Genomic DNA, 26,705 nt, shown 5'->3' with positions numbered 1-26,705 from the left:
GAAGAATGCAGCAGAGGAGGAGAGTTCTTATATCTTGAGGTCACCCATCACATGCCATCTTCCCCTGAAGAAAGTGTCTGGCTTTCCTCTTAATTTTTATCATTTAGATCAGAGAAGCATGGAATATGGCTAGATACATATTATCTGTTTTATCCAGAATACTTTCTTCTTTGAAGAAAATGGAGGAAATGAAAGTTTATTTTCCTCACAAATAAAAAGAGAACCTGATAAGGGAGGAGGGAGTGGAAGGGAGACCAAACCATGAAGTTCTCTACTGTCCCGGAGGGGATCTGCAGCACAATAAGCTGAAGCAGTGGGTTTGTGCAGAATTGGTGCGTCTGCTGCAGAGAATGTGCCTTTTCCACCCTCCTCCTGGAAGAACCAGTGCCTGAAACTACCCTGGCTTTCCAAATCGGTTTTGGAGAAGGCCTAGCCTTAGGTGCTTAACCTATAAAACTGGATTTGCTCTAACGTGCTCCTCTCCTTCACAGAATGGAAGGGACCTTAAACATTCACCTAGTTCCACCCCGTGCCCTGGGCAGGAACATCTCCCACCAGAAGAGGTTGCTCAAAGCCCCGTCCATCCTGGCCTTGAACCCCTTCCAGGCAGCCACAGCTTCTCTGGGCAACCTGGGCCAGGGTCTCACCACCCTCACAGCAAAGAATTTCTTCCTAATCTAAATCTCCCCTCTTTCAGTTTAAAACTGTTACCCCTGATCAAGAGTCCTTCCCCAGCTTTCCCAGAGCCCCTTTAGGGACTGGAAGGGGCTCCAAGGTCTTTCCGGAGCCTCCTCCAGGCTGAACCCCCCCCCAACTCTCAGCCTGTTCTCACAGCAGAGGGGCTCCAGCCCTCGGAACATCTTTGTGGCCTCCTCTGGACCCGCAGCCGGGGCTGCCGTTCCTTACGGCCCATACGTGCGTTACGGCTCCTGGCTGCATGTAAATCGCACCTGCCTGTTGCCTGCCCTCGGAGGAGGAAAATAACCAAATTACATTTCCTTTGCAAGCCCCACAGCCGGTGGAACTCGTTAATGCTCCTTTGTGGGTGCTGAGACTTTGGCCGAGCCCTTCCCTTCGGCGGGGACGTGGCAGCGGCCCCTCACCGAAAAGCAGCCCGGAACCCGCCCTCCGCAAGCCAGCCCGGTTCCCGGAGGAGCCCCGCCGGCTGTCGGGCGAGCGGATTCCCCCGCCGGGAGCGGGAATGGGCACGGCCGGGGAGGACCCGCCCCGCTGCCGGCGGGGACGGGGCGGCCGTTCCGCGGCGGTTGCCGGTGGCCATGGCCGGGGCGGCCGTTCCGCTGCGGGTGCTGGTGGACATGGACGGGGTCCTGGCCGATTTCGAGGGTGCCGTGCTGCGGGGTTTCGTCGCCCGCTTTCCCGGAGAGCCGCGAGTGGAGCTGGCGGAGCGGAGGGGCTTCTCGGTGCGGGAGCAGTACTGCAGCCTGCGGGACGACCTGGGGGTGAGCGCCGCCGGGACCGGGGCGGGGGGAAAACACCGGCGGGCTGGAAAACGGGGAGGGGGGGTGTTCCCAAAACCTCTCTCCCTCCTTCCCTCTTGTACCCTGGGAGCGAAGGGAACCTCCTCTTCCGACCGCAAAGCGGAGGGGGAGGGGGGTTGTTTTTCTTTAAGGGGGTGCTACAAAGGGTTGTTTCATACCAACGGCCTTAATTTGTAGAGCGATAATTGCTCCGCGGGGGATTTGCCAGCCCTTTACAGGGAGGTGCGTGTGCGGGAATTGGCAACGAACGATTCCGTCATGAAAATAACTAGCGGAAACTATTTGCAGAACCATCTTCAACTTGTTCTTTACCTACTCATGAACTGCCCTTGTCATGCAGCAGTTAACAGTAATAAATTACTTAAAGCTCGCTGAGCCCTCTACAAGTGTTAATGTAGCAAAAAGTATAAAAATTGATAGGGGTTTTGTACAGCTAATAAACCCCTGTATCTGTGTTATTCCCTCTGCACGCTCCGACAAGCAGAGCACACGGTAGGTAAGCGATCTGGAATAGTATGTAAAAAGCCTGTGGTACACCCTACATGTGTGCAAATCGTTGCTATTTTTAACGCTTGCTAATGACTGAATGAATGACTATCAGAGAGATTTGCAAAGCAAAATTAAAAATGCTGCGAATCCAGACTTCACGCTTCGTTCTAGTTACCACGGGACAGTCGGGGACTCCTAAGAAATCGGGTGGATGCTGACCCAGGCTCTGCCCTGTGCTTCCCTGAGAAGTTCGTGGCTAATTGTAAGATCCTGTAGGTTTTTTTTATTGCTAAGAAATGACAACTCGCATTAATTTCCCTCCTGCGCCACAGCGGGATACGGGCTCCTGCACCAGTGTGAGGGATGGGAGCACTGGATCCAGGCAGCATTTCCACAGGCTCCAAACTGACCAGGCTCCAAACTGTAATCCACGACTATCGATGCTCCAAATTTCCCAGAACTACTAACTTGTAAATATATAGGGAGCGGGCACGATTTGTTTATCATTTTATAAAAACAAACATGATTTATTGCTTAAGTGAGTATTACTTGAGTGAATCCTATTTGGGTATAGCGGGACAAAAATATTGCAAGTAATTTAAGGGGTCGTGGCTTTTTATGTGTTCTTCTTTGGACGGTCTACAATCTGATCTGTCCTGAAAACTGTGTTCTATTTCTGGCATTCCCATTCCCTAATTTGCTTCATGCTCATCCTGTTCCTTCCCAGGCCGTAGGTGAGTCAATGAAATAACCAGGTAACTGGTTTGAATCCCATGCAGATCAGCAGTGGCAGAAAGCTCTTATCTCACTGTTCGTTATTAGCCTGGCTTCCTAAGGAAATCAGGTTTATGCAGTTGTGTTGTGTCTGTCTCCTTCGGTAACCTCTGGATCTCTGGGCTGTTTTAGATACATTTGGCAGAACAGGAAAGTTTTAAAGACTTGAAGCTCCTTCAGGTTTTATGTAAATACCGTGGCTGGTTAACCCAGACAGTTTAAAAAATGGATTCAACATCTCCAGCAGTGGCAAAAATTCCTATAATTATTTTAGGTGTTGCAAATGGGAAAGCTTAGGGATAGACAGAATTCCTCCTGCTGTTGTTCTTCTAATGGAAGTTAAAAGCAAAGGTTCAACAACAACGGCATGAAAATGAGGAAAAAAAATTGTTTTACTTTATTTTTTTAGTAACTTTTTCCTTTTGGGTTGTTTTTTTTTTTTTTTTCCACAAATGGCTTTTGGTTCTGAGAGTCATCAAATCAAATTCATTTTTCCAGCAAAGCCAGACATTTTTGTGATGTAGTGGAAACTTGCCAGTTTCTAGTGTCTTGCTGTAGGATAAAAGGGCTTTCAGGCAGAAGCCCTGATTCTGTAATTGAATCTCCTCGGGAAGAGCTCCAGGGAATTGTTGCTGGGATCGGTGAGGCTTTGCATGGAAACAGAGATCTGAGCAGATCTGATTGCCACCTCTTCACCCAGACTCCTTATCCTCTTCTGATTTGCATGTGAAATCAGGCAGTGCTTCCACAGTTCTGGCTGTTGATTTATGATTATTTGTAAAGTGCGCCAGCTGAGTGAGCACTGTGATCTGGGAGACTTGTTTAATGCTGACTCCTTCTCGTTGCCGCTTAATTGAAATGTTTTTTATGTTGATGTTCCTCTGTGATGCAGAGCAAGGAGACCACCAGCTGCACCATAAATCAATCAGGTACAATTTCTAAGCAAAGGCTGCCAACCTGCCTTTGAAGAATACTTACCAAGAAATAAGTTATCCAAATTGTTCGGTGCAATAGGAACATAAGACTGTAATGCTTGTGAAAAAATGCTAGCTCAGCACCTCTGAGGTTCACTGTATGACCCCAGGGAAGGTGAGACTCCTGTCTTAGGGCAGAAGAGATATTGGAAGCGTAACCTCTCTGCCTGAAAATGAAACTTAGGCCTGGAAGTGGACTTAGCCCTTAGTGCTGCTGGGACGCTGCTGCTGCGGATGCTTTGCCAGGACGGGCTGTGTGATAAGGGGAGCTGCACTGAAATGCTCTGATTTAACACAGGCCACCCAGCGGTCACCAGGTAGCGATTTTTAAAGTTAACTAACCAGAGCTGGATTCAAACCAGTGAACTTCCTAATAGTAAAAGGCATGAGAATGTCTTATCAGTAAATTAAAGAAAAAAAAAAAAAAGGACTGCAAGAGATTCCTACCTAGAGGTACAGGAATTGCCCTGGAAATCCTACTTTTCCTTACAGAGATTAAAGATGCCACTGTGCTGTATCACATCAAATTACTGTTACCTTTTTTGGCACCCTTTTTGGCCACTTTAGCCTGGGAAAACATTGCTCCTCCAGTAATCTTGTTTCTTTCCTACTTAAAAATGCTTATAACTTTAGAGAGAACCTCCTTTCCAACCCGTTTGTCATTAATGACCTCTCTGATTCCCATGGTGTCCCACATGCCTGCATGGAAGGTGGGTTTACCACCCAGAGCAGGTGCAGAAGGAAAAGGGATAAAGCCGTGATCCCCTCAATCGCCCTGCTCCATCCCCTGCTAAGGTTGTGTGCTGGGGGTCAGAGGAGAGGGGCAGTTGGTGGGACCCAGATGAATCACCACCAGACCCAGATGAATCACCACCAGACCCAGCCCATCTTGGGGGCACAGGTCAGTTGATGAAGCCAAAGGTTCTTGGGGCAGCACAGAGACCTCTGAATCTCCTCCTGCAGTCTCACACCCTTTTGAGTAGACTTTGCACCACCAGCCAATGTCATGATCTGCTCCTTTAACAACTGCTTTTTTAGTGTGTGATTGAAAATCATAGAAAGCAGCAAAGAAAGGTAGTTTTCCTCGCTCTCCTGTTCTCTTCCTTCCCTCTTGCTGAGCTGTTCTGGTCTGCAAGGATTAACCCCAAACGTGTGGGTGTGCTGACCTGGCCCCTCTGCTGGGGATGGTAATTAGCACGGTCACCATATTGCCCTGTTTGCTCTGAAGGAAAAGAGGGCTGTTGGGGAGTACATGTGTCCACCCACACATCCCTAGTAAATTCTGGAGCCGTAAGCAAATTTCCATCAAATGTGACAGAGGAGCAGAAGCCTCAAACCTGTTCCTTCGATTTTCAAAAGTTAGTAGAAAGAAACCTGCTGGGAAGGGGTGAGGTGGCAGCTCCCCTTCTCTCAGTGGAGCTGTAGGTCAGGGCTGTGTTTGTGGTGCTGCTCATGGAGCGGCTTATGGAAACAAAGCCAGGTCAGGATCAGCTCTGCCTCCTTGCTCCAAACAAGCCACCCAGAGTAACCTCTCCTTCTCATGTGCCTGAGCTGGACTTTTCCCAGAACCCTAAAGGTGAGAAACTTTATAATCCACTCTTGGCGTGAAGCATCAGCTGACTCTGTAAAGCCTTTGACGGCTGTTACAAGTGGGGTAACTGGACAACTGTTGTGCACAGAGCTCAGATGAAAGCATGGGTGTTGCCAATTGTCCTCCTGTCTATTGCAGGATAAGGTAGCCAGTGTCTACGAATCGCCTGGCTTCTTCCTAAAGTTGGATCCAATTCCAGGAGCCCTTGAAGCTATGCAGGAGATGGTCTGCATGCAGGAGTAAGGACACTTTGCACCCTGCATCCCTTTGCCATTAACTTACGCCCTTTCCCCTGACTGCTAACGAAGGCTGTTTCTTTTCAGCACTGAAGTCTTTATTTGTACAAGTCCTCTCCGGAAATATGAGCACTGCATTGTGGAAAAGGTGGGAGAGAATTTATTCTACTGGTTTTAACGCTGCTTTAGCTATTTCATAGCACCCAGGTCAGAGTCATTCATTCATAAAGATAGTAGTGTCCTTGCCAGCCCTCTGTCTGAGGGGCAGCTGCCCGGACAGAGTAATAGAGTAGGACAGGGAATCTCAGAGTGCCCTGTGATGCCAGCCTTATTGCGGGCACGTGATCCCTGTCCTCTTGGAGCTGGAGCCTGTGACACCTGGGCTCCAGCAAAGGGACCGTTGCAGCGTGGCCCAGGGGGGATGGGATATTCCCAGGGGATTCCACATCGGAGGCTCCTCAACTGACAAACTGGAGCTCTGTCTAAATCCGGAGCCTGAGCTCTCCAGCTCTCCTGAGAGACGCCGATCCCGAGCTAAGAGGAGGCTGTAGTGCTGGGATTAGCTCTGTTTGCCACTGGCATGAGAATAGAGCGGGGGGACCTCAGTCCCTGGAATGACTTAGATGGGCACAATCCCTGTGCTCGGGGCAAGCGGCCAGCACTGCTCGCAAACTCGGCAGCAATTAGGGACGGCAAACGCCGTGCTGGCTGAAGGCTGCTACAAGTACAGGTTAAATCAGCGTCCTGGGCCACAGCCAGTCTCTGTGGCGGGGATTCGCAGACACAGATGTGGGTTTATGGGTGGAAAAAAGATTGCTGTGCTAGGGCTGAGCTGACGTGAGCAATGTGCAAACTGAAAGTGCAGCAGGATTTTCTCATGTCTTATTTCTTGCCTCCACAGTATAAGTGGGTAGAAAAACATTTGGGACCCGAGTTTGTGGAGCGGATTATTCTAACCCGAGATAAGACCGTTGTATCCGCCGACTTGCTGTTTGATGACAAGGACACCATTAGAGGTTTGAAAAGTGTTTGCGTTGCTTTCTGTTAGCTGGGGAGGAAGACCCCCAGCTGGCTTCAGCTTTCCTCCCTTACCCTCCTCAGGCGCGGAGCGGAACCCGAGCTGGGAGCACGTTCTCTTCACCTGCTGCCACAACAGCCACCTCCAGCTGCAGCCACCGCGCCGCCGGCTGCTCTCCTGGGCGGATGACTGGAAGGGTATCTTGGAAAGCAAGCGCAGGCAGTGATGAAAACAGGGATGCTGTGCTCTTCCCGCTGCCAGGGAACAACCCGCTGCCAGGGAAACCCCTTCCCCACAGGCAGCAAGTGCCGTCAGCCGGGCAGGGGCATTACAAAGGGTCAGTTATAATTATAATAAGCTGCCCTTGTTAGAGGTGCTGCGGAGCTGGCTCTTCTCCAGGTTTCTGCAAGATTGCTCTGCATTCAGTTAGTTCATCTCTGCAGAGTTGTTTTGGATGTTTGCTGTTGGTGAAGAGAAACTATAAAATACAAGAAGTTGTGGGTTGGGTTTTTATGCGTGTGTGTGTGTATGCGTGTGTGCATGTGAGCTTTTAACCTCACTCCTATTTGTTTTGGGCTGAGTGGCGGCGCAGAAGATAAAAAAAAGAGGAAGAAGTAACGCTCTGAAACTTGAGTAGTCGCTGCCTGGGTGTCTGTCAGGGACCGCTGTGGTCAACAGCCAGACTCTTTTAAATTTTATGTATTTACCCACCCTGGCTTTTGGGTTGCCTTTTGCATCGTTGGCTGATCATGAAAGGAGACCAAGCCAGCTTCAATTTCTGGCCCACATGCATGAGTAAGGGTGGGCGAAGGCTGGGCTGCAATGTTTAGAATGGGCTGCTGTAGAGAAATGTTTATGAGCTTATCCAAAAACTGTTTACACAGCATTCAAGTTAATGTTTTATTAAGAGAAGGTCTTACAAGACAGCTGTTGTCACTAGCCAGACTGCCATGAGCCTTTTTTTTTTGAATCTTCACCTTTCTCAACGGTGGTAATGAAAGAAAAAAAACAACTTTCCACTTCCTGCTTTATAGGATAGCTACAACCTGCCCTGTGTAGCCATTTACTAGCCGGCTGCCTATGCCATGATGATAGGATGGCATATTTAGTGTCAAAGGGATGCAGTAAGATTGCAAAATGCCAGGGCAGGGAAACGCCTTTCTTCTGGAGGAGGAATAAAGTTTATGTGACGTTTCAAAGTCATATGAGTTGACGTTGAAGAGGAGAGCTGCAGCAAAACCAGCCAGGAACTGGAGGGGATATAACCTGCCCAATAATCCAAGCAGAAAATACCCCTAACTGCTGGGAAGGGTTATCTGTGCAAGCTGGATGCTGGGCTGCACTTGGGAACCTGCTCTCCAACAGCCATGACCTGTTTTATTTTAAATATCTGCTTGCAGTCTTAGCTGTGTGCTTGGCCTGACTGACATGATAGTGCTGTACCATCCTCTTTATTAACTAAAATCCAGTGCTGGTATCAGCAGTTCCCCTCTTTAATGTTGTTCTCAACACACTCTTGACCTGCTGAGCAGAAAGTGGAGGGCTGGGAAAACAGAGGGAGTTCTCCCTCTCCACAGCTCCATGCTGCTCCGACAGCTTCAGTCCTTGGGGAGAGGAATCCCCACCGCTGTGTGTTTGCTGAGATTCCTGGCCTCTTCCACTTGTGACGGAGTGCAGTAATCCTCCAGGAAGACAGTTGCCAGATTGCTTAACCTCCTGTTGGCCGAGAGGGAGAAGCGAAGCATGCACTCCACCACCGGGAGAGCCGTGGTCTGCTGGCGCGATTGCGGTGTTGTCAGGTACATCAGCGTCGTGACTGCCGACATGACCGTCTCCTCGTTGGAGCTGGAGAGGCAGTTGATTACGGGCTCTACCCCATTTGCCTCCAAGATGTAATCTTTGTTAGTTTTATCCAGGCATAGGTTACAAAGACCGCCTGAAACAGCCAAAGAAAATGTCTGACACCTGCAAGACAAACTCTTCTCTGCACACCCTCATCTTTTTCATACTAAGATTCAAATTCACTGCTGACCCTTTTTTCTAATACAGAAATAAGCATCCAGATTTTCTGTGAGATTTGGATGGAAAATACTTAACGGCTTCCTGGGCAATGTTCTCTTGATTCTTTCCAGAGATTTTCCACCAGAACATTCCTCCTCCTGCGTGTCATTAGAGGGCACTGTTACTGCTGGACATAACCTCTTCCACAGGATGAAGAATTTCAGCATCACTTAACCCTAATGGAGGCTACAAGCCAGCAGTTCACTGCAGATGTTTTAGAGGACGGAGATAACAGTACGAGCCAAGAGGTACAGAACATTTGTACTCGAAACCTCAAGCTGCAGCCATACCCTGGCACAGCTCAGCCACAAACCTTAAAAATCAAATATATTTATTATCATCTCACAGAATCACTCACAACTAGAATCTGGTCCCTTTGCTTGTGTTCAGGAATGAGGAATGAGGAATTCCATTCCATGAGGAATCACCATAAGGCAGTTCCTCAAAGGGCTTATTAAAACATTTCAAGTAAGATTTCTAGAAGACTGGTTGTCAATAGCAGAATGGTAACTTCGGACCTGTACATTATACATGGCAAAATTTATGTATTAATGACTATTTCTCTGTAGGAGAGATTTCATTAAGAAGTCATTCAGCTAATGTTTACTTACAGTCTGGGGAAAAAAAAAAAATCCTTTCCAGAAAGCATCATCTTTAAGCACGGCAGCTCTATTAGGATGAAGGGGAGATGCCTCCCTCCTACCTCTCTCCCCATTCCACTCATTCTCCACTAAACCAGGCCTTACCAGGACAGCCTGAGGCTGCTCCTGCAGCACAACCATCTGCCCCTCAGGGAGTAGATTAACCACCAAACCAAAGTGCCAGGCCCAGCATCCTGTCAGCCCCGGTTCAGGTGCAGCCCTTACCAATTGCAAACTCCACGAGGGTCTCGCTGTCTTCAGTGAGCGTATCAAGGAAGAGATCCAGGACCTGAAGCTGCCGGAGGTACTCGTAGTTTTTGGGATCGTAGGCGAAGTTGGCCAGGTTTGCCAGCACCTGCTCCTTGGCCTCTGCAATGGAGATGCGTCGGATGCGTGAGGAAACACTCTCAGCACAAAGAATATAAGTAAGCAGCTGTGCCGGGGGTTACCTGGGCTATCTGTCACCTGGAACTCGGTGACCAGGGCCTGCAGGTACTCCAGCCGCCCAAGCTCCATCCTGGGCCCAGCAGCCATGCCATGCCCCAAGCTCAGCCGCTAAACGCCCAACGCCTGCGAGACACCGAGCGCTCGGCCCTCCCTTGCCCCGGGGACCCTCCGGCGGGCTGGCGCTCGCTCACGGCCACGCCAAATTCGGCGCGGATGAGACTATGCGGCGCTGGGGCAATCCGCGCCTCGCGGCCGCCATCTTGTGGGCGGAGCGTGCCGAGCCGCCATTTTGTGGGCGTGGTGGCCGGTGCTCGCCTCAGGCAGGGGTGGTAGCGGCGGCGGCGGCGGCGGCTCCTCCTCTTTCGTGGGCGGCGGTTGCCGGGGTCGGGGTCGGCTGCTGTGAGGCGGCCACAGGGTAAAAGGCTGTCGGCGGCCAAGATGGGGGTCCCCTGGGGGTTGTGAGGCAGCAGACAGGCGCCTGGCGGGATGTTTCCTTCCCCCGTGAGCCGTGGAACCTGTTCACAGTTGCTGCAAATAAAGGGGGATGCGTGCTGGTGTGTGCCATATGGCAAAACTGATGTTTAAATGCTTTGCTCTGGAAAGGAGCAAACCTTACCTCACTGGCTAGTTAGTTAATAAAAAGAATTTCACACTTTTTTTTTTTTTCCTGCTCAATTTTAATACTGCTGTCGTTCCAGGTTCCTCAGAGCTAGTGGTGGGAGCCCAGGCCAGGACACTGCTGACAGGTTCCTGGGCCCAGGGGTGAACCAGTTCTGGACCAAGCTGCCAGCTGGGTCTCAGCGCCTCTCCGGGTGGTGGGTGTTCACTGTGGTAAAATACGGGACATGCAGATGGTAAAGCAATAGCCGGGGTGGTTGGGAGGGCAAGGATAGGGAGAGGTGCTGGAGGGAACAGAGTTTCGTTAGTTTCAGTTTTAATATAGTATTGCAGCCCATGGGCTAAAGAGGGACAGTGGAAAGAGTTTGGGTTTTTTTTGCCTTTTGTGAAATGGCAAAAGGATTAGAAGCTGAGGGGGAAGGTAAAAAGAGGGCACAGTGCGTGCCCAGTGAAATACATTACCTGGAGAAATGAAGTGAAGCCAAGGAGGAGTGAACTAAACCAGCAGCAGGTAATTTTACCCTGGTTGTACAATGCCCTGGTCTAAGCACAAAGCAGAGCAATTACATGGTTCTGAACTAGCGAAGATCTGGTGATACCACTGTGATTTTAAGCACTGCAAATGGATTCAATTGTGGTTCATGTCACATAAATATATAAGGTAAAGGTATATAAACATCATTAACCAGGGGGGTGAACTCTGCAGAAATTTGTGTTGCTCTTATTGAAGCAATTAAATGTATGGAGGTTCTTGTGTAGATAAGGTAGGAAACAGGCTGTGAGTAGATGTTGTCTTTTGTATTATCTCAAATGCAGTTCATTTTCATATAAAGCAAATTGAACATGGACTGATCTGCCAAATATGTGGCATCAGTGACAAGCATGTTGGGCTGATAATCTACCACTCAGCTGGGTGTAGTAAAATACCTGCCCATGACCACATTAGATAGAAGGATGAGCAAAGAAGCTACGCTGAATACAGTAATGCTAGATCTTTTAACATTGCAGTGGTGTGGGAAGACAGAGAATGTGAAAATGTTTATTTCTACCTGATATAAAAGTTTAAGCCAGAGCTGTGCTAGCAACTTCAACCCTTATCATAATTATCAGCTTAAGTTGGTGCATATATATGTATACGTGTGTATATATCCATATATGCCTGTATATAAGTGAAAATGATCAGCAAAGGTACTACAGGCTACTTCTATATTAGAATGTTTTGCTAGTGTGTTAACAAATCTCATGTAATGTATGCCTTTGTGAGTGGTAAGTGTTGACATACTTTAAAGCCACATCTGTCATTACACAGAAAGTGAATGACTAATGTGAAAAAGAGAAAGCAAACACAGAGGAGCTAGTCAATACAAAGAAAAGTGATTAAGGATATTGGGACTGACTAATATGGGGTGAAAAACAGTATTTAAAGAGGAAAAATGCAATGATTTCTGTTTTTAAGTGCTACATCTGTGGTCAGTCAGTGTAATTTTGCACGCATAGGAGCAGCAGGAACTTTGTCCCCTGGGGTGGTTTCACAGACAGTGGTGTTCAGGAAAGGCTGGTGTGTCTGTGCTGGCTGAGTTTCAGGTGATGCGTTCTCCAGGTCACGCTATTCAATGCATGGCAAGAAGTAACCAGGAGGAGAGGAGCTTGTCTTACTGGGAACTGCGAGGTGCACTCCTTCTAGCCTTTGTCTTGCACTGAGTTCAATCAACGCCGGTTAAGAGATGTGAGAAACATTTTCCATTTAATTTGCTGTGCTGGAGCTGCCTCCTGGAGGAGAGTTTGATAACATCCCCTGGTTTTGTAGTCCTCAAGAGATTTTCAGCAGGAGTTGCAGACTGTGTTAGTACTGCTTACATGACCTGCTTCATTATCAGCTGTGTGCTCGTTGTCTTTGTGTTGACTTACTGCCAGGAGTTTGTCCTGATCATCCAGAAAGATCGCTTGGCAGTAGGCAGAGTTGGCTGGGGTACCTAAGCCTCTTGCTCAGGCTGTTTACTCGCCCAGTGTCGGCTATATTGTTTAATTGTCTGAATGCTCCAAGCACTTACTGTTTGCCAGAATAGTTGCACAGAGTGGGCTAGTACAGCTAGGGTATTCACAGCTTCAGGGGCTGGTCTAGGGGCTAGTGACATTGATAGCACACCAAAATTAGAATTCAGTGAATTTTTGTCTGTAGCAGTTATGTTTCTTTTCTTGCAGTTACTAGCCAGGTCTGCAAACAGCACGCCAAGCTCCTCATTTAAGTGATTTTACATTTCTGAGGTGTTTTAGAGTGTGTAAGTTTACCATGACCTTTCTTTGTGTTTTTATTAAACTTTTCCAAGAATTACATTGGCAGAGTATCTAAGGCTTTTAAGGATCATGATCTTGCAATATTTCAGTGTGAACTTCCTGGTGAATGTTTCATTGCAAGTAAGGAAAGGTGCTCGTTGCAAAAATGCTTACCTTGCAAGGTTAATGATACTTTAAATGATAAAGGGAGCAGGAAGGGGTAAGAGGGGACCAGGCAAGCGAGAAACATTTATTTCTGGTCAGCTTTTGCTCTGCTGGTTCTCAGAGGTTTGTAATCTGGCTGAGGTATTGTGCATAATTAAAGCCAGGGTTATTTTGCTGTCCGTAGGTGTAAAAAAAAAAAAAAAAAAAAAAAAATGCTTCAGGGGTGGTGGTAAAAAGCTGTCGTTGCCTTGCATAACGGGACGACCTTAAACTAATGAAAGGAACTTTTATTGCTTTATTTTTCTTCTGGGCCTCAAGAGTCTTAAGGACTGACTGTTACTGTTCCTGTACTATAGCTCTTAGGGCAAATATTTATTATACTGTAGCATAATCAGTATGCGTGGTCCCTTCAATTATGCTTTACAAAGTTCCTGCTCAAGGCAGCTTGGAGTTCAGGTTGAAAAGAGAGGTAGGAGAGGAGAGAGTAGTTTTCTCTATTATGGGAGCTTAGACATCTTATTTACCCATGAAAACACAGCCTAAGATGTTCCTGTTCTCTCTGCAAGATTTGTTTCCAACCTGTGGGTTGTGGGTTACTTCTGAAGGGTTGGTGGAAAGGAACCAGGGAAGACAACCTTGTTTTCAGGCAGCTTAAATTCTATGAGGCTGTTAGAAAGTTTTTTGTCAACAAGTTGAAGAAGATTAAAATAATGGGTTTGTGAATTCATTGTTTTTCTTCCCAGAAACATCTCTCTGCCTCTGCAAATAAGTCCTAGTGAACCCTGATGTTGAGTCTGGGAGTATCAAATAGCAGTTCTATAAAGCACTCTCCTAACTTTCCGTCCTAAATTACCTTGCACCGCTGTGCTCAGATAAGAAATAGTCAAAACTGAGATTTCTTTGCCATGGTGTAGGAGGAGCTGATCTCTGTGTGTCAGCTTTGGTTGCTGAGTACCTCCTCCCTCCTTGTATCTTGCAGTCATGCCTTAGACTATACATTTGCTTGCTCATGAGGCAGCTAGAGCTAAATCATTGTATGTACAGCAGTTGGCTCCATAAAGGACATATATTCTATTGCTCCTTCAACTGACCTTTGTTTTCCTGTGATAAATTGTGATGGGTTGTAGCTTACACCATATCTTGCCTGTTTTGCCCAGGACATTGTTAGCAGCGTGAAGATTTGGGACAATATGACCCCATATTTCTGGAAGAAAAGAGAAAGGGAATGTAGAAAGGTGAACAGAATTTAGAATTTAAGAATTACACAGAGAAAAAATGGCAATCTGTTCAGCTGCTTGGCTGTTTTATTTGCAGTAGCTAGAAGAGGTTTAGGACTTGTTCCCTTTTCATTGGTTTGTTTGAGAGGGAGAAAGCCCCATCTTTTTCCCAGGAACATAGAGCAGTCATTTTGGTAAGCTGAGGAGCACCAGTCCCTGTTTACTTTGTAGTTATGGACCATGTAAGCATTACACAAGTTAATAAACATATGTGATGAGAGATTAGATATGTATGTTTCCCATGAGTCATCTTATTTAAGTATATGTCTCATCAGGAAATGCAAAGCCTGCTGGTTCAGTAATCCTAGAGCAGTACTGAAATACAGATACTACTGAGTGGTGAGAGCAGGAGCCCTTCTGAAGGGCTGATCCTCTTCCACTGTACAAGCCAGCTGTGAAGCCGTTGTAGTTTCTGATGACCTTTGAGTCAGTTTTCCAGTGGTTTCATCCAGTGTGGGTTTTTTGGTTTGTTTGTTTGTTTTGTCGGAGGAGCCCACAGCTCTAATGAAAACTGTGGTTTTGTAGCTAGGAATTTGATGTAACACTTCTCAAGATAAGCACTGCCGTTGAGTTGAAAGCTGTTGCTTCTTCCGTTTCACTCCTGCTTTATGCTTCTGTCTTTCAGAGGGTTCTAATGTGTTGAGTAATCTTCCTCTCCAGTGCTTTATGAGTATCTGCTTCTGTCAGATCAGGAATGACACAGAATATAAACAGTTTGCATCTGGAGCTGATGCTGAGGGAGGCTGGGGTTGATGCAGCTCTCAGCTTAATCCTTACAAGTGTGACTCCCAGGAGTGTAGCAAGAAAAGGCACTTACAGTCAAGGCTGTATGGATATCAAGGTCAGTAACACTGACTTTTCTCAGTGTATTTTCCCCACAGATTTATTTGTAAGTTATGCTTGTGCAAACTTCTCTATAATGAGAATGCTGGTGTAATGAGGTCTGAGAGTCTAAGACTAAAGAGCTAAATTCATTTACACAAGGGGGAACTACAGTGGCTTTGAATTTAGCCCTATATAATGCTGTATACATTTATTCTCAGGTCTAGTAACAACTTCCCTTCCCTCTTTCCTCCTTCCTCCCCCCCATCCCCCCCAAATGGGTGCCAGTTAATACTGGAAAGAAGTGTGTTTACATAAGCCATGAATCCTGTTTTATGATCTATCAAGAAGCACTTGAGATATAATTAGTTATACAAAGGAGGCACTCTAAGCTTTAGATTTTTTTTCTTTTTTGATGCTCTGGAGTTGAACCTTTGAGGCTTTGAAAATGTCCTTGGCATGAAGAATTCATACATATGCCTTGTAGGAGAAAATGTTTTATCTTATTAGAGACTTGGCTGAGTTCTGCAACCCATACAGCAGCCTCCATATAATATTTAGACATGTGGAAAATAACACACTTCCTGTGGAAAGTGTTTGTCTTGCCACCCCCTACATGGGAAGCAACCAGGAAACTTCATCTAAGTCTACACCAAAATTGCATGTTCAGACGGGGCAATAATACTTATTTGTGAAAGAACTACCATTGTACATAGCCATTAATATGTATTGTCCAGTGCTGCCAACTGAAATGTGTATGTGACATTCCAGTGACTTCTTAAAGGCACTGACTTAAACCAATTGAACTGACACAGCTTTTTGTATCTCGGCGCTGGTTACCATGGCTGTTATCCCATGGTATGCTTTAGGAAAGCACAGTTCTCTTTGTCCTTTGGCTCTTTGGCTGGCGCTGGGTTCTGGGCTCAGCCTGTGGTCTGGATCGCTCACATGGAGTCTGACACGGCCCTGTGGAGTGGAAGTGCAGGGCAGAAGGATGATGACAGTTGTGGAAAGCAGACGCTTGTTTTCTCATCTGCCATTGGTGCTTGCCCTTGCGTAGCTTTGTACAGGCCACATAATTGTGTTCCTCTTTTTTTTTTCTTCTTTTCATACGCTTGTGATGTACATGACTGCTGGAGGGGATTGACTCTCAGACTGTGGTTCAGTTGGCACTTCATTGTATTGATATCTGGAGGGTTTATCCAAAGGTACTTTTGAAGCCTCTTTCAATTTGTGTTTTTTTTCCAGAGCGCAGAAGCTGAGCCCCATGAATAGCGCGGCTGATATCAGGAAGAAACTGGAGTTGTAGAAGACATAGTGGAAATCACTAGTTATGTCCACCAGGAGACCTGAAACAGAAGCCATAGCTGAGTAGAAGAGACAATGCATAGTAATGGCAACTGGGTGACATTTACATAAATGTTAAGCCTAAATCAGTCAGCAAACTGCCATTTACAAAAGATAAGCATTGACAGATGAGTTAAGTTCTCTTCTGTAGATTCTAGGAGTTGTTTAGTGTTTTTTGTAGTCACCACCCAGGTGATGTTTCTGCTTCTGTAGGAAGTATTTCTCAATACACAGAAAAGTCAGGAAAGAAAGGAAATTGTAACTCTCCCCCATCCTGGTGATACATTTTGTTTGCCCAGCAGAGGACCCCTGTGCCACTGTCACTCACCAGATTTTGTAATGAGTGACCCTGTTGCATCCCAGGTCAGAAAATAGAACAAATAAATAGAGAAAATTCTCAAAAATTGATACGTTAGGGTCTCTAAACTGAAAACTTACCTCTAATAGTGTGTAATCAGGGAGAGGTAAATTCATGGCATAGCAAGCATTATGACTAACATTCAGTGTAAAACATTTAGAAGTGTGTTATATCAGAAGAGTAATTTAACACTAATGTTAGAGATGGAAAGGCGATACTCAGGTCAAATATATGATGCCTTCTGTATAGGCTGCTTATTTATATGGAAATACTGGAATAATATTTGCTTATATTCTTCACTAAGGATTCGTGATGTTTCTTTTCTAGTGCTCTTTTCTGTAGCAGATTTTAGGACTACAAATAGAAATGGAACTGCTTTTACTGTACTTTGTTTTCCCATCTGCCACTCGTATCCAAGATGTCCAAGAAAAGACCTTTTTTGCATTTTGAGACAAGTGACTGGCACACTAATGCCAGGGAATACAATGAAATATGGTGCATGTTATCATCCTATTGTTAGACCAGACATTATTTTCTTGCTGAATGGCACACAATTCATTGTCTGGAGAACTAAAGCTTGAATTAAGGATTCATGCTCAGGTTCGCATTTCTTGCTTGTTAGTCTTTTGAATTTGCTGCTGTACTGCAGGAGCAGGTGTGTCTTAGACAGGCCACTTAGTGGCATTTGGAGTGAGCTCTGAAATCTGTGAATAATTTATTGAATTGGGGGACATAACTAGCCCCTTTCTTGTCTCCAGAGAAAAATGAATGCACTCTAGAACTCGGAAAGAGTGAACAGAAGCTTTTACTGTAAGGCTCTTAAATAATGTAGAGTTGGTGATAATTCTGATCACAGTTAACTTGTTTAATAGGATGTTCACAGTTCCTTGAGACTTCATAGATAGAACAATGCAAACTAGGAAAGCAGTGAAATAGTTCATAGTCAGCGAGATCCTATGTAATTCCTCCCTGTGTCTTGCCAGTCACTGAAAAAAAGCCCTCACCACTCTCATGCCTATCAAAGCTGCTTGCCAAGCGGGTAGCTTTTTCAGTGGCTGCTGTCACTGCAGTGACACTTGGGCAGCTGCAGAAATGACCCTCCTTCAGCTGTGAGAAGGGGCTGATTGTTCCTTTCCAACTCGCCCTTTTTTATTGCTCCTTTTGCATAACTCTCCTGTCTGCCTGGGTCTGGAAACTCCCTCATTTCTCTTCTTTATGCTCCCAAACACGCGTCACCAGTGTCTAAACAACTGATTTTTTCCCCTGTGTGCTTTAATAGCTTCTCTCACCTGTGAGAGGGGGTCCGATGAGGAGCGTGATACTCTCCAGAATGGTGAAGAGCCCTAAAGCACTTGAGAACCTGTCCATCTCCACCACGTCCATCAGCACCTGGAAGAGGAGTGCCCCAATGCCACTCATGGCTATGCTGAGGATGACGCAGTAGATGATAAGAACACTGAACTCGGCTGAAATGACACAAATGAAGTTGCTCAGCCCGCAGAGGAGCACGGCCAGGCTGAACAGGTAGATGCGTCTCCCTGTGAAGACTCTGTGTCCTGAGAGCAGCCCTGTCAAAGGGCGTATGAAGATGTTGATGAACCCAATAATGGAGATGAGGAGGGCTGCCTTGCGTTCCTCCACCCCATTCTGGATGGCATAAGGCACAAGGTAGACGTGTGGTAATGCAAACCCCATCATCATCCAGGTCACTCCAATAGTGTAAATCTGGTAACCTTTGTTTTGACAAAAGATGTCAAAAGCCAGGTACTTCTGCAGCATCTGGAAGCATGCGGTCCTTCTGGTTTGCTGCTGGAGCTCAGGGTGGGGAGATGTTCCATTGGACAGTTGTGCCCCTTCTGCTCTTCTCCCTGGCTCGTCTGCAGGCTTGGGTGACTGCAGTGGTGACCCTGATGTGAGCTGAACTGGTCTCATGACGGCTCCACAAACACAACAGTTCAACAGAATTCCTCCAAAAATAAGAAAAGTATCTCTCCAGCCCATCTCATCCAGCAAGTATTGAGAAAGCAGCGGCCACAGCGTGAAACCGAGAGAGACGCCAGTGGACGCTATGGCATTGGCCAGCGTTCGCCACCGTACAAAATAGTAGCCCAACACAGTCACTCCTGCCTGGAAGCTGAAGCATGATCCCAGACCTAAAGGTGGGAACGAAAGAGAAAATGACAGTGCCCGATCCCTCTGCCTTGTCTTAAAGGGGGAAAAGAGCCCAAATCTGGAGTGTACCCACAGATGACTTCATCTACTACTGAGGCATTTCCTCGCCTGCCAGGCTGCACAACCCCCAGTGATTAATACTCAGAAACCCCACACAAGGGGTGAAGAAGGATGTTGTGTGTAAATTAAACTCCGTACATTCTTGGGTATACTAAGTACACTGATCTAAGCTGACGTTTAGGGCATGCTGCCATTCCTGAAATTGTTACGGAATTGTTCATTAAAAGCTTGGTTTTTATACCACATGCAACAAGCAGTGCTGCTTTCCTGACACTTTCATCAGGGCTCAGGGAGTTACTTGCTTTTCTCTCTGTGCAGTGGATATAGCTTAGCTTGCAAGATCCAACAGGATTGCTACCAAAGTAACCTGGCTGAAGAAATTAATTTCTCTGTGTAAGAAAAAAATCAAGAGTTGAACGTCAGTCACATAGGAGAAATATTTGGAAAGGAAAGGTTACCATCTGTTACTTCTATTCAAAACCAACACGTTCTTTTGTTAGATATCACCATATTTCCCCAGATTGGGAGTGGTGAAATACAGGCCCAGGGAACTTGAGAAGGACATTGTCCCAGCACATTACATTCCAAGATCGAAAAAACCCCTCCCTTCTTCCAAGACAAAAGGCTGAGAAGCTACTAAAAAGAACAGACATCTTTGCCATCTTTTCTCTCGATTTCATCCTCTGGAGACCTGTAGCTTTTTTCCAGAGAGAAGCGCTTTCCAGTGAGGTTGGCTGGATGAGGTGTATGTTAAAAGGGTGTGAAGGGCAAGTCTAGCTGCTATACGATTGCTGCTGCGCTGTGGGGCTTTGGATTTATCTCATTTCACAGATGGATGGAAAAATGTGAACACTTAGGCCTGGAATCTCACCATTTCCCGTCTCTCAAGTCAAGCACAACAGCTGGGTTTTCCTGCCATCTTTTGGTACTTACCAGTGATGAGGCCAGCTGTTAAGTACAGCTGGCTGATGGACTTGCAGAAGGAGCTGGACACCATGCCCACTCCGCTGAGCAGCCCTCCCAGCATCACAGCAAACCTGCAGCCAAACCGCTTCACCAAGATGCTGCAGAGGGGCCCTGGAAGCAAAGGAGCAAAAGGGATGCAGTTAGGGAGGAAGGAAATACATTGTACCTGCTGGACTGCTGCAATTAGCAAATGACTTCGTCTAGAGACCCTGAGAATTGTCCCAGCAGCATAATGGAATAGAAAATATATCCCCTGATCCTCCCAAGTACATGGCCAACTTGTTAACTAAAGGGAAGCCTCCCGTGATCTGCTTGGTTTTTGGTCATTAGGTAGGATTTCTAAGCTTCCTTGTGGTGGATTTTAGTTAAAACTCTTGGAAATGAAATGGAAGAATGACCTTTGAGTGTAATTCTGTTCTCACATGATATAAATACTGGGAATGATTTGAAAAAGCAGAAGACTTGTATTTCTGTGCCTCTGAGTAGGAGACATTAAGCAGGGTGATATTTCTGTTTACTTATTTCCACTCTCATTTCACTGTGTTTTTCATATATTCTGCCACAAGATCTAAATGGCCCTTGGTGTCCTGCTACCTAGGTGAAATTCCTTATAAGAGAAGGCAGATTGACTCTGAAATAGATAAAGAATGGGAGAAAAATAGGTGTCATTGAGAAGGATTATTTGAAAACATCTGGAGAGGTATATTCATGTCTGCATGGGAATCTGTCTAAACTTCAGGCAGCAGCATCCAAGCTGCAGCTTGTGCAGTCCTGCAGCTTGTCCTGCAAGTCATCTTCCCCGGGAAAATAATAAGATGTTATTGTCAGTACAGCTCTTTGCACATGCCTGTCCTGGCATATCTGCCAGGGGTGAGTAGGTTTAACTGTGTCCACTTCCAAGAGGACGCAAGCCAAGGAGCAGACCGTGCACATCCCAGTTCCCCCTCCTACACCTCCGGCACAGACAGCGGAGAGGTGGGAGCGAGACCCGGGAGCTTCCAATGGGGAGAAAGCTGGGTTTTACTGTGTTTAGACTTTGCTGGCAGGCTCTTCTAGGAAAGAGCTATGTTATTTCATCAGAAAAAGCAATGAACAAATAGGTGTGGAGGTGTGTGTTTAAGGTCAGTTAATTGTTTAATTTTCATAAACTTTTGGTGAATTCCATGAAATTGTGGTAAATTAACAGTTTGTTAATATCATTTAGCATCCATCATTTTGAAGTAGGGAAAGATTGGTTCAGCCCTGCAGACCACCAGTGGGAAACATGCTTCTCTCTGCATGCTCTGGCAGAAGAGGATCTGAAGGTCCAGTTTCTTTTCCTGTTCCTTTGAGGATCCTCAGGGTTTTCCAGGTTTTATTTTTTTTCCCTGCTCTGAACAAACTTACGGTTATATTAGCAAATGCAAAATGACTGTAAGCTTCAGAATTAGGAGTCAATCAGCGTAGGGAAAAATAACCTTTGGCATATTTGTGACCTAAATCAACATCTGGTTTGAAATAAAATCCACGTAGTCAAGCGAACAGTAGAACGTTATTAAAATTGGGACTGCAGCTGTCTGTATTTTGATCTGCTTGGGAGATTTTCACCTCAGACTTCAACCGGCCTTTGAGAAAGTGCTCAGCAAAGTGGTGACTGGATTACTTTTTCCTCCTGCTGAAGACATTAAGGGTGGTACTGCTGTTTAACCAGCCCAAGTAGCCAGAAGTCATAAATTGAACACTCTGAAATAATGAGATTGGCTGTAAAAATCTTTTTCATTGTTTGTTTCTGTTAACTTGCTTTCTAGGTTTCAAACATTATTTCTCATGTGCCTGGGGCTTTTGTGCTTTCCTTTGCAAAAATAATTCCCCCAAAGTGCTGCGTTTGTATGAGTGCAATCCAGAGAGTTACGTGTGCATGAATATCTAGGAGCAGGAACCTGTAAGAGCCTGAGCTCTTGGGTTTCCCCTTTTGGCAAAGACCGTAGGATCCTGAGGTCTCTCAAATGATTCTTATAACAAAATAATAATTAATCGCTTTTACCTAAGGAACGTAGCATGGGTAATGAGATATGTTTGGCTTAATAAGTTAAGAGCTATTGTTTGCACTGTGCCCTTCCCTGTTCCCTGCCACAGCTCTGCTGAGCTGAGGTTACCTCACCTGCATGGAACCTTCTCACTGCGCTGACCACTCTGAGGATGGGTTGCTTTGTCCGTTCCCATTCCAGTTTACCAATTTTTGCAACAAATATTTTTTTTTCCCCCCTTCAGTTCCTCTGAATTAAGAATAATAAAGGAGAAGAAAAGGGAGAAGCACCTTTAAGAGACATTGGTGACATAGCAGAATGCATTTTTGGAAAAAGTTTAACTGCCCAGATGATGGATGTAACTGGAGAACCTGAATCAAACAGAGCCTGGCCCACTGCAAAGGAGGTCAGAAGTTGCAGCAAAAGCCATACGTTCCAACCCAAACCATTCTATGATTCTAGGCTTGGCCTGAGAGGCAGTCTTTTATCTCTGAGGGGTTTTTGTTGTTTTTTTCTTACTGGTTTATGGTTGTGTTAACTCCTGCCGTATTGTATTGGGGGACAAGAGCAAGCACTCCTCTGCTCTAACAGCCTTGCAGTAGGAGACATAACTGGCAAGCAAAGTAACAATTCTCTTATAATTCACAGGCTATGGCCTGACAAATTCTGTTAGTGAATATAATTAACATAAGGCTATTATTTCCTTATCTAATTTATAACTTTTGGATCTATTTATTGGCTGTCTTTATGTTACCTTTTACGGTGGCTCCAGCCTCCTACAAAACCACTACTTCATTATAGAAGATAATTGATATTTTCTTGCAGATATTGCCAGACTTGTCCTTTCTGGACATGTTGGGACTGAGCTGCTTCTGAGACCGTTTCCCAGAGCCAGCAGGTCCCGTTTAGCTCCTTCCCACTAACTGCAGCAGGACCACAGGGGATAGAAGGCAGCACAGGGAATGCCCAGCAGTTTCCAAATTCCAAACCCGAAGGACACTGCTGCATTTCTGCTGACCTCCAGTGATAATTCCTCCCTTTGTTGCTCCCCCTGAGGTCTCTTTCCATCTGTGTCTTGCAATTCTGGACCCACCTGCTTATGCTAAGGTGCAGACTGTCTCTCCCATGTTGGGTGGCTGTCAGCCAGGTCCTGCTCAGGAGAGACTGAACCTGCCACAGCCTTCACATCAGCATGACTCGGGGCTCTGATCTTTTTTTCTTCATACGATAGTGTCACATTTCACCAATAATGGAAAGGGGCAGGTATGAACTCGGGGCAGGTATGAACTCAGGGCAGCTCAGATTCGTGGGTATCACTGGATACTTTGCTACTTTTACCTGGTGACCTTTGGGTAGTCTGTGTAGCAGATAAGCATGGGAGTTGCATGTGGAGGGATCAGCATCTTGGACCACTCATTGAAAAGTCCTCGAGCTGCTGAGAATTTGTTTTTCTTTTCTATGTAGAAATATTCATCTGGATGGGGGATCTGGGGACCCTGTCCTCTGCAGCCTCCACATTTTCTTTGGGGGGAAAAACAGTGATTCACTCTGTTATCTGCAAAACCCATCCCTCCTTCCATCCCCCTTCACTTGGAGGGTGCCGCCTGACCCATGTTCTGCGTTAATCCAGCTGTGCTCACGTCCACCCTGATGCCTGCTTGGGTGTGTACTCGATACCACCGCCCAAGGAATTGCTTTTAACACTCTGCCTCATCTGGCAGCCTGGAGGAGCTTGGCTTTTGGCATCTTTTCATCCACGAAGAACACAGTTGTCATGTGGCACGTGGAAGGAGATGTGCTCTTGTGGACAGAAGATAAATCGAGAAAGCACCCAGACTCCAGCACTACCTGCCAGCTTATTCAAAGAGCTGCCATGGGAAATAGTTAAATTCTTGCTGGTCTGGAGAAGCTGGGCTGAGAAAGGGATTCACCTTCTCTGACCAAAGGTCTTGGTTGTTTCTTAGAGGGGCAAAATGGAGCTTGGTGTCTGTGGACACTTAGCTTTGGACTGTGTGATCAGTGGCTGGGAGATGCTGTGCACTGCTGACCAGCCACTCTGCTTGGACCTCTCCATCCCTTCCACTGTCTGCCTTAATGAAATACGAAAAGTGCCCTCGATACGGCCCCTCAGCAGCAGCACAACTGCAGGACGTGGTGGAGGACATTCCCTGCAGCCTCTACTTACCGCCTCCATGCAGCACAGCCACCATGATGGATGGGAACCACGACGTCTCGCTGTTGCTGGCCTGGAAGTCATGCTGGAGGTCCGTAAAGAAGACACCAATGCAGGAGGGAAAGCCCAGCGTCAGCCCCTGCAGCAGCACTGCCGCAAGCAGGACCATCCATGCCCATCCCCGGTCCTGGGGCTTGGCAGCTTCACGTGCTACTGCTCCTCCTTGGGACATGATGGCGTCTTCCTCTTCCTAAGCTCGCCTGCTGAGGAAGGAAGTGCAGCTACCATGCGACCCTCAGCCCAGCAAATGGACCTACAGAGACGGGCTGGCGGTATTCCAGAGGCTTTAAGGCACCAGTGAGTCCCACACCTTCCGCAGCTGATAATCTAGAATTCTTGCTCTGCATTTCTCCTAGCACCTCCCTTCTCACTGCGGGATCCTGGCAACAGATTGCTTGAGAAACAACTGCCTTCCCCTTTTATATTTCACAAGGCTGTGACCACAGCCAGGTACAGAACAGGACCACACCTCCTCTGAGGTATGAATTGGCCTTACCTAGTTCCCGCCCTTATTTTCCCTTTCACCTGCTTTCATCATATGGAGTCCCCTTGCTGGCAATTGCTAAGGTCACTCAGTCCTCGTGTTACGAAGAGGAGGAAAAACTCTGCAAATGCCAAGAAAAATAGAAACATACAAAGCTCGTGTGTCACAGCAGAGCTCAGTGTGAACCTTTTAGGAAAACTGCACCTACCCACGAAGTGCTAGTGATGAGAAAACATTTTTAAAGCCGTTAATTAATTTGATCCGGTGATCGCAGATAGGCTTTTGTTTTACCTCTGTTTAGATCTAGAGCTTCTTCTGAGAGATCCCAGTTTTGATTTCTTTGAGACCAGCAGCATGAAACATAGCAATAGCATTCCCCATCTTCCCCAAATGAATAAACACACATAAAAAATCATTGGCGGCTGGATGAGCTCAAAGAAAGTGCCCAAAAGGTCACTGCACAGTATGATATTTATTTAGCACTCAAATAGTGGTTTTCCCCTAAAACAATTGCTACGTTTGAGTTTTGTGTGTAGCTTTAAAAGTTAATAATAGTTTGATGTTGCTCGTTATTTCAAATGTGGAATAAGGTGGCAGAAAGTTAGTTTCATACCTCAGGCCGAGACCAGAACTGGTCAAACGAAGGGTAGCGGGCGCGTGGCTGCTTGCGCGGCGCGGGTGGCTCATCCCCTGTGTGCGCAGCCCCATCAGCTCGTGGCCCACGGTCGGATACTTCTGCTTCAGTAGCGACTAAAAGCTTTTATGAAGTCTTTTGCAATATTAACCTAGGCATCACTTCTGTAAACAGGGCTCTTATGCCGGCTGGCTCATAGCCAGAAAAAAAAAAAAAAAAAGGGGCCGGGAGCAGAGGGGGCCCGTGGGAAGGGGCTCTGAGATGCAAATCACGGAGGTGGTGCTCAGCACACTTTAATCCTTTGTCCACTTTAGCTGGGCGCAGATAATGCAACTAATTCAAGTGCTTGTCTCTCTAGTGTGAATTAGCTGGATGACAGCCTAAAACCTCTCCCCGGCAACAGCAAACCTGAAAAAAAAAAGGCAGAAGCACAGCTCCTCTCTGTTCCCAGCTGCCCTGTCCAACTCTCGAGTTTGTCCAGCAGAAGCTTTCTGGCTTCCCTCACATCTCCCTGTGTGCCTGCTCACTGGGGAGGACTCTCCAGTGGGGCTGCAGACCCGCCATGGCTTTCGTCCACCTTCTGTCCTCGGCTGCAGAACACCCTTTCTCCTGGGCAGCCTGACCTGCACAGTCGCTGCAAGGACCCTGGAGATGTGCTGCCAAGTGCCACACAGCCTCCTCGCTGCCTTCTGCCTGCACAAAGGTAAAAGAACAAGTTTGTTCCAGTGCTGGCTCGGCCGCCTGTGGCACACCAAACAACAGCAGTGGCGAAAAGCCTTGCTTTAACCCTTCCCAGGGTACCCAGATAGGATGGACAGTGCGAACGTGGAGCTCTAGTATGTGCTTTCATGCTCCTGTGGGCTTGATGTTCTCAGGAAACCTGCTGCTGGTGTCGTGCCATGAACGTGAGAGACCAGGGACACCTGTGAAACGCAGGCAGGTTTTCACACACACATGATTGTCCTGTGCTAAAAGCATCGGGAGTAGGGTTGAAGTTCACAGCAAGAGCCACACCTGGGTGCCAACTGCAAACAGTGCTTCTCTTGGGAGCGGATGAACTGGTGCAAAGACGTGTCCCTCTACCAGCCGTGCAATGCCTGGATGGGACAAGGGGCAGCACGCTGCCGGTTTTGGTCCTCCTTTACTCTCTGCTGGTCGCTGCCTGCCCTGATGAGCTAATTTTCTCTCATTCAGGTCTGAATGTTTCTTCTTTTCCCAGTGACCCTCAAGACACCAGTATTCAAGCCTTCTTGGATTCCCCTAGCTGTGCTGGAGCAGCCCTCATAGTTGTTTACGGCAGCAGACCAGGAATGCTCCCACAGTGATTCTCCCTGCTTCTTCCCATGCCTCAGTTTCCCTCAGCTGTGCTGGGGGACAGTCAGCTGCTGGAGGGTTGCTGGCTGCTCCCTGCAAGGGTAGGCAGGCCTTTATGCTGAGAAACACAAGGACATTCACGGAGCCCACCTCCTAGGAAGAGGTTTATATTTAGCCTGCAAATGATGATGGTATCTGTATATTGTGCTCAGTAAGAGCTTGCAACGGGTGGGTACCTCCGTGGG

The 26,705-nt window shown here is 46.8% G+C and overlaps 3 protein-coding genes across 3 annotated transcripts; 1 reads left to right on the top strand and 2 right to left on the bottom strand.

The window, feature by feature from the left end:
* Positions 1-1,277: 1,277 nt before the first annotated feature.
* On the top strand, positions 1,278-7,063 carry NT5C (5', 3'-nucleotidase, cytosolic). Its single transcript, XM_074160135.1, has 5 exons — positions 1,278-1,460; positions 5,466-5,566; positions 5,651-5,711; positions 6,465-6,579; positions 6,665-7,063. The coding sequence occupies exons 1-5, from the start codon at positions 1,278-1,280 to the stop codon at positions 6,805-6,807; spliced, it is 603 nt and encodes a 200-aa protein (XP_074016236.1). The 3' UTR covers positions 6,808-7,063.
* A 406-nt stretch (positions 7,064-7,469) lies between these two features.
* ARMC7 (armadillo repeat containing 7) lies at positions 7,470-9,998 on the bottom strand. Its single transcript, XM_074160132.1, has 3 exons — positions 9,733-9,998; positions 9,509-9,652; positions 7,470-8,517 (listed from the first exon to the last, which is right to left on the bottom strand). Exons 1-3 carry the CDS (start codon positions 9,815-9,817, stop codon positions 8,180-8,182), a joined length of 567 nt encoding a protein of 188 aa, XP_074016233.1. The 5' UTR covers positions 9,818-9,998; the 3' UTR covers positions 7,470-8,179.
* Positions 9,999-15,993: 5,995 nt separating this feature from the next.
* SLC16A5 (solute carrier family 16 member 5) lies at positions 15,994-24,200 on the bottom strand. The gene is made up of 4 exons (XM_074160308.1): positions 23,981-24,200; positions 19,757-19,900; positions 17,881-18,744; positions 15,994-16,235 (listed from the first exon to the last, which is right to left on the bottom strand). The coding sequence occupies exons 1-4, from the start codon at positions 24,198-24,200 to the stop codon at positions 15,994-15,996; spliced, it is 1,470 nt and encodes a 489-aa protein (XP_074016409.1).
* Between the last annotated feature and the right edge of the window lie 2,505 nt (positions 24,201-26,705).

This window comes from Numenius arquata, chromosome 17 (genome assembly GCF_964106895.1).
Source record: "Numenius arquata chromosome 17, bNumArq3.hap1.1, whole genome shotgun sequence".
NCBI classification, from domain to species: Eukaryota; Metazoa; Chordata; class Aves; order Charadriiformes; family Scolopacidae; genus Numenius; species Numenius arquata.
This window is presented reverse-complemented; position numbering and strand designations above follow the sequence as displayed.

What these genes read in the sequence shown, in the direction of transcription:
- NT5C (XM_074160135.1), top strand. Translation starts at nt 1,278, where the DNA reads ATGGCCGGGGCGGCCGTTCCGCTGCGGGTGCTGGTGGACATGGACGGG. An exon ending in GAGATGGTCTGCATGCAGGA is followed by an intron (nt 5,567 to 5,650) that starts GTAAGGACACTT and finishes GTTTCTTTTCAG; the next exon opens with CACTGAAGTCTTTATTTGTA. An exon ending in TGACAAGGACACCATTAGAG is followed by an intron (nt 6,580 to 6,664) that starts GTTTGAAAAGTG and finishes TACCCTCCTCAG; the next exon opens with GCGCGGAGCGGAACCCGAGC.
- ARMC7 (XM_074160132.1), bottom strand. Translation starts at nt 9,817, where the DNA reads ATGGCTGCTGGGCCCAGGATGGAGCTTGGGCGGCTGGAGTACCTGCAG. An exon ending in CCAGGTGACAGATAGCCCAG is followed by an intron (nt 9,653 to 9,732) that starts GTAACCCCCGGC and finishes TCTCCATTGCAG; the next exon opens with AGGCCAAGGAGCAGGTGCTG. An exon ending in CCTCGTGGAGTTTGCAATTG is followed by an intron (nt 8,518 to 9,508) that starts GTAAGGGCTGCA and finishes TGGCTGTTTCAG; the next exon opens with GCGGTCTTTGTAACCTATGC.
- SLC16A5 (XM_074160308.1), bottom strand. Translation starts at nt 24,200, where the DNA reads ATGTCCCAAGGAGGAGCAGTAGCACGTGAAGCTGCCAAGCCCCAGGAC. An exon ending in AACAGCTGGCCTCATCACTG is followed by an intron (nt 18,745 to 19,756) that starts GTAAGTACCAAA and finishes TCCCACCTTTAG; the next exon opens with GTCTGGGATCATGCTTCAGC. An exon ending in CATCGGACCCCCTCTCACAG is followed by an intron (nt 16,236 to 17,880) that starts GTGAGAGAAGCT and finishes CTTCTGTTTCAG; the next exon opens with GTCTCCTGGTGGACATAACT.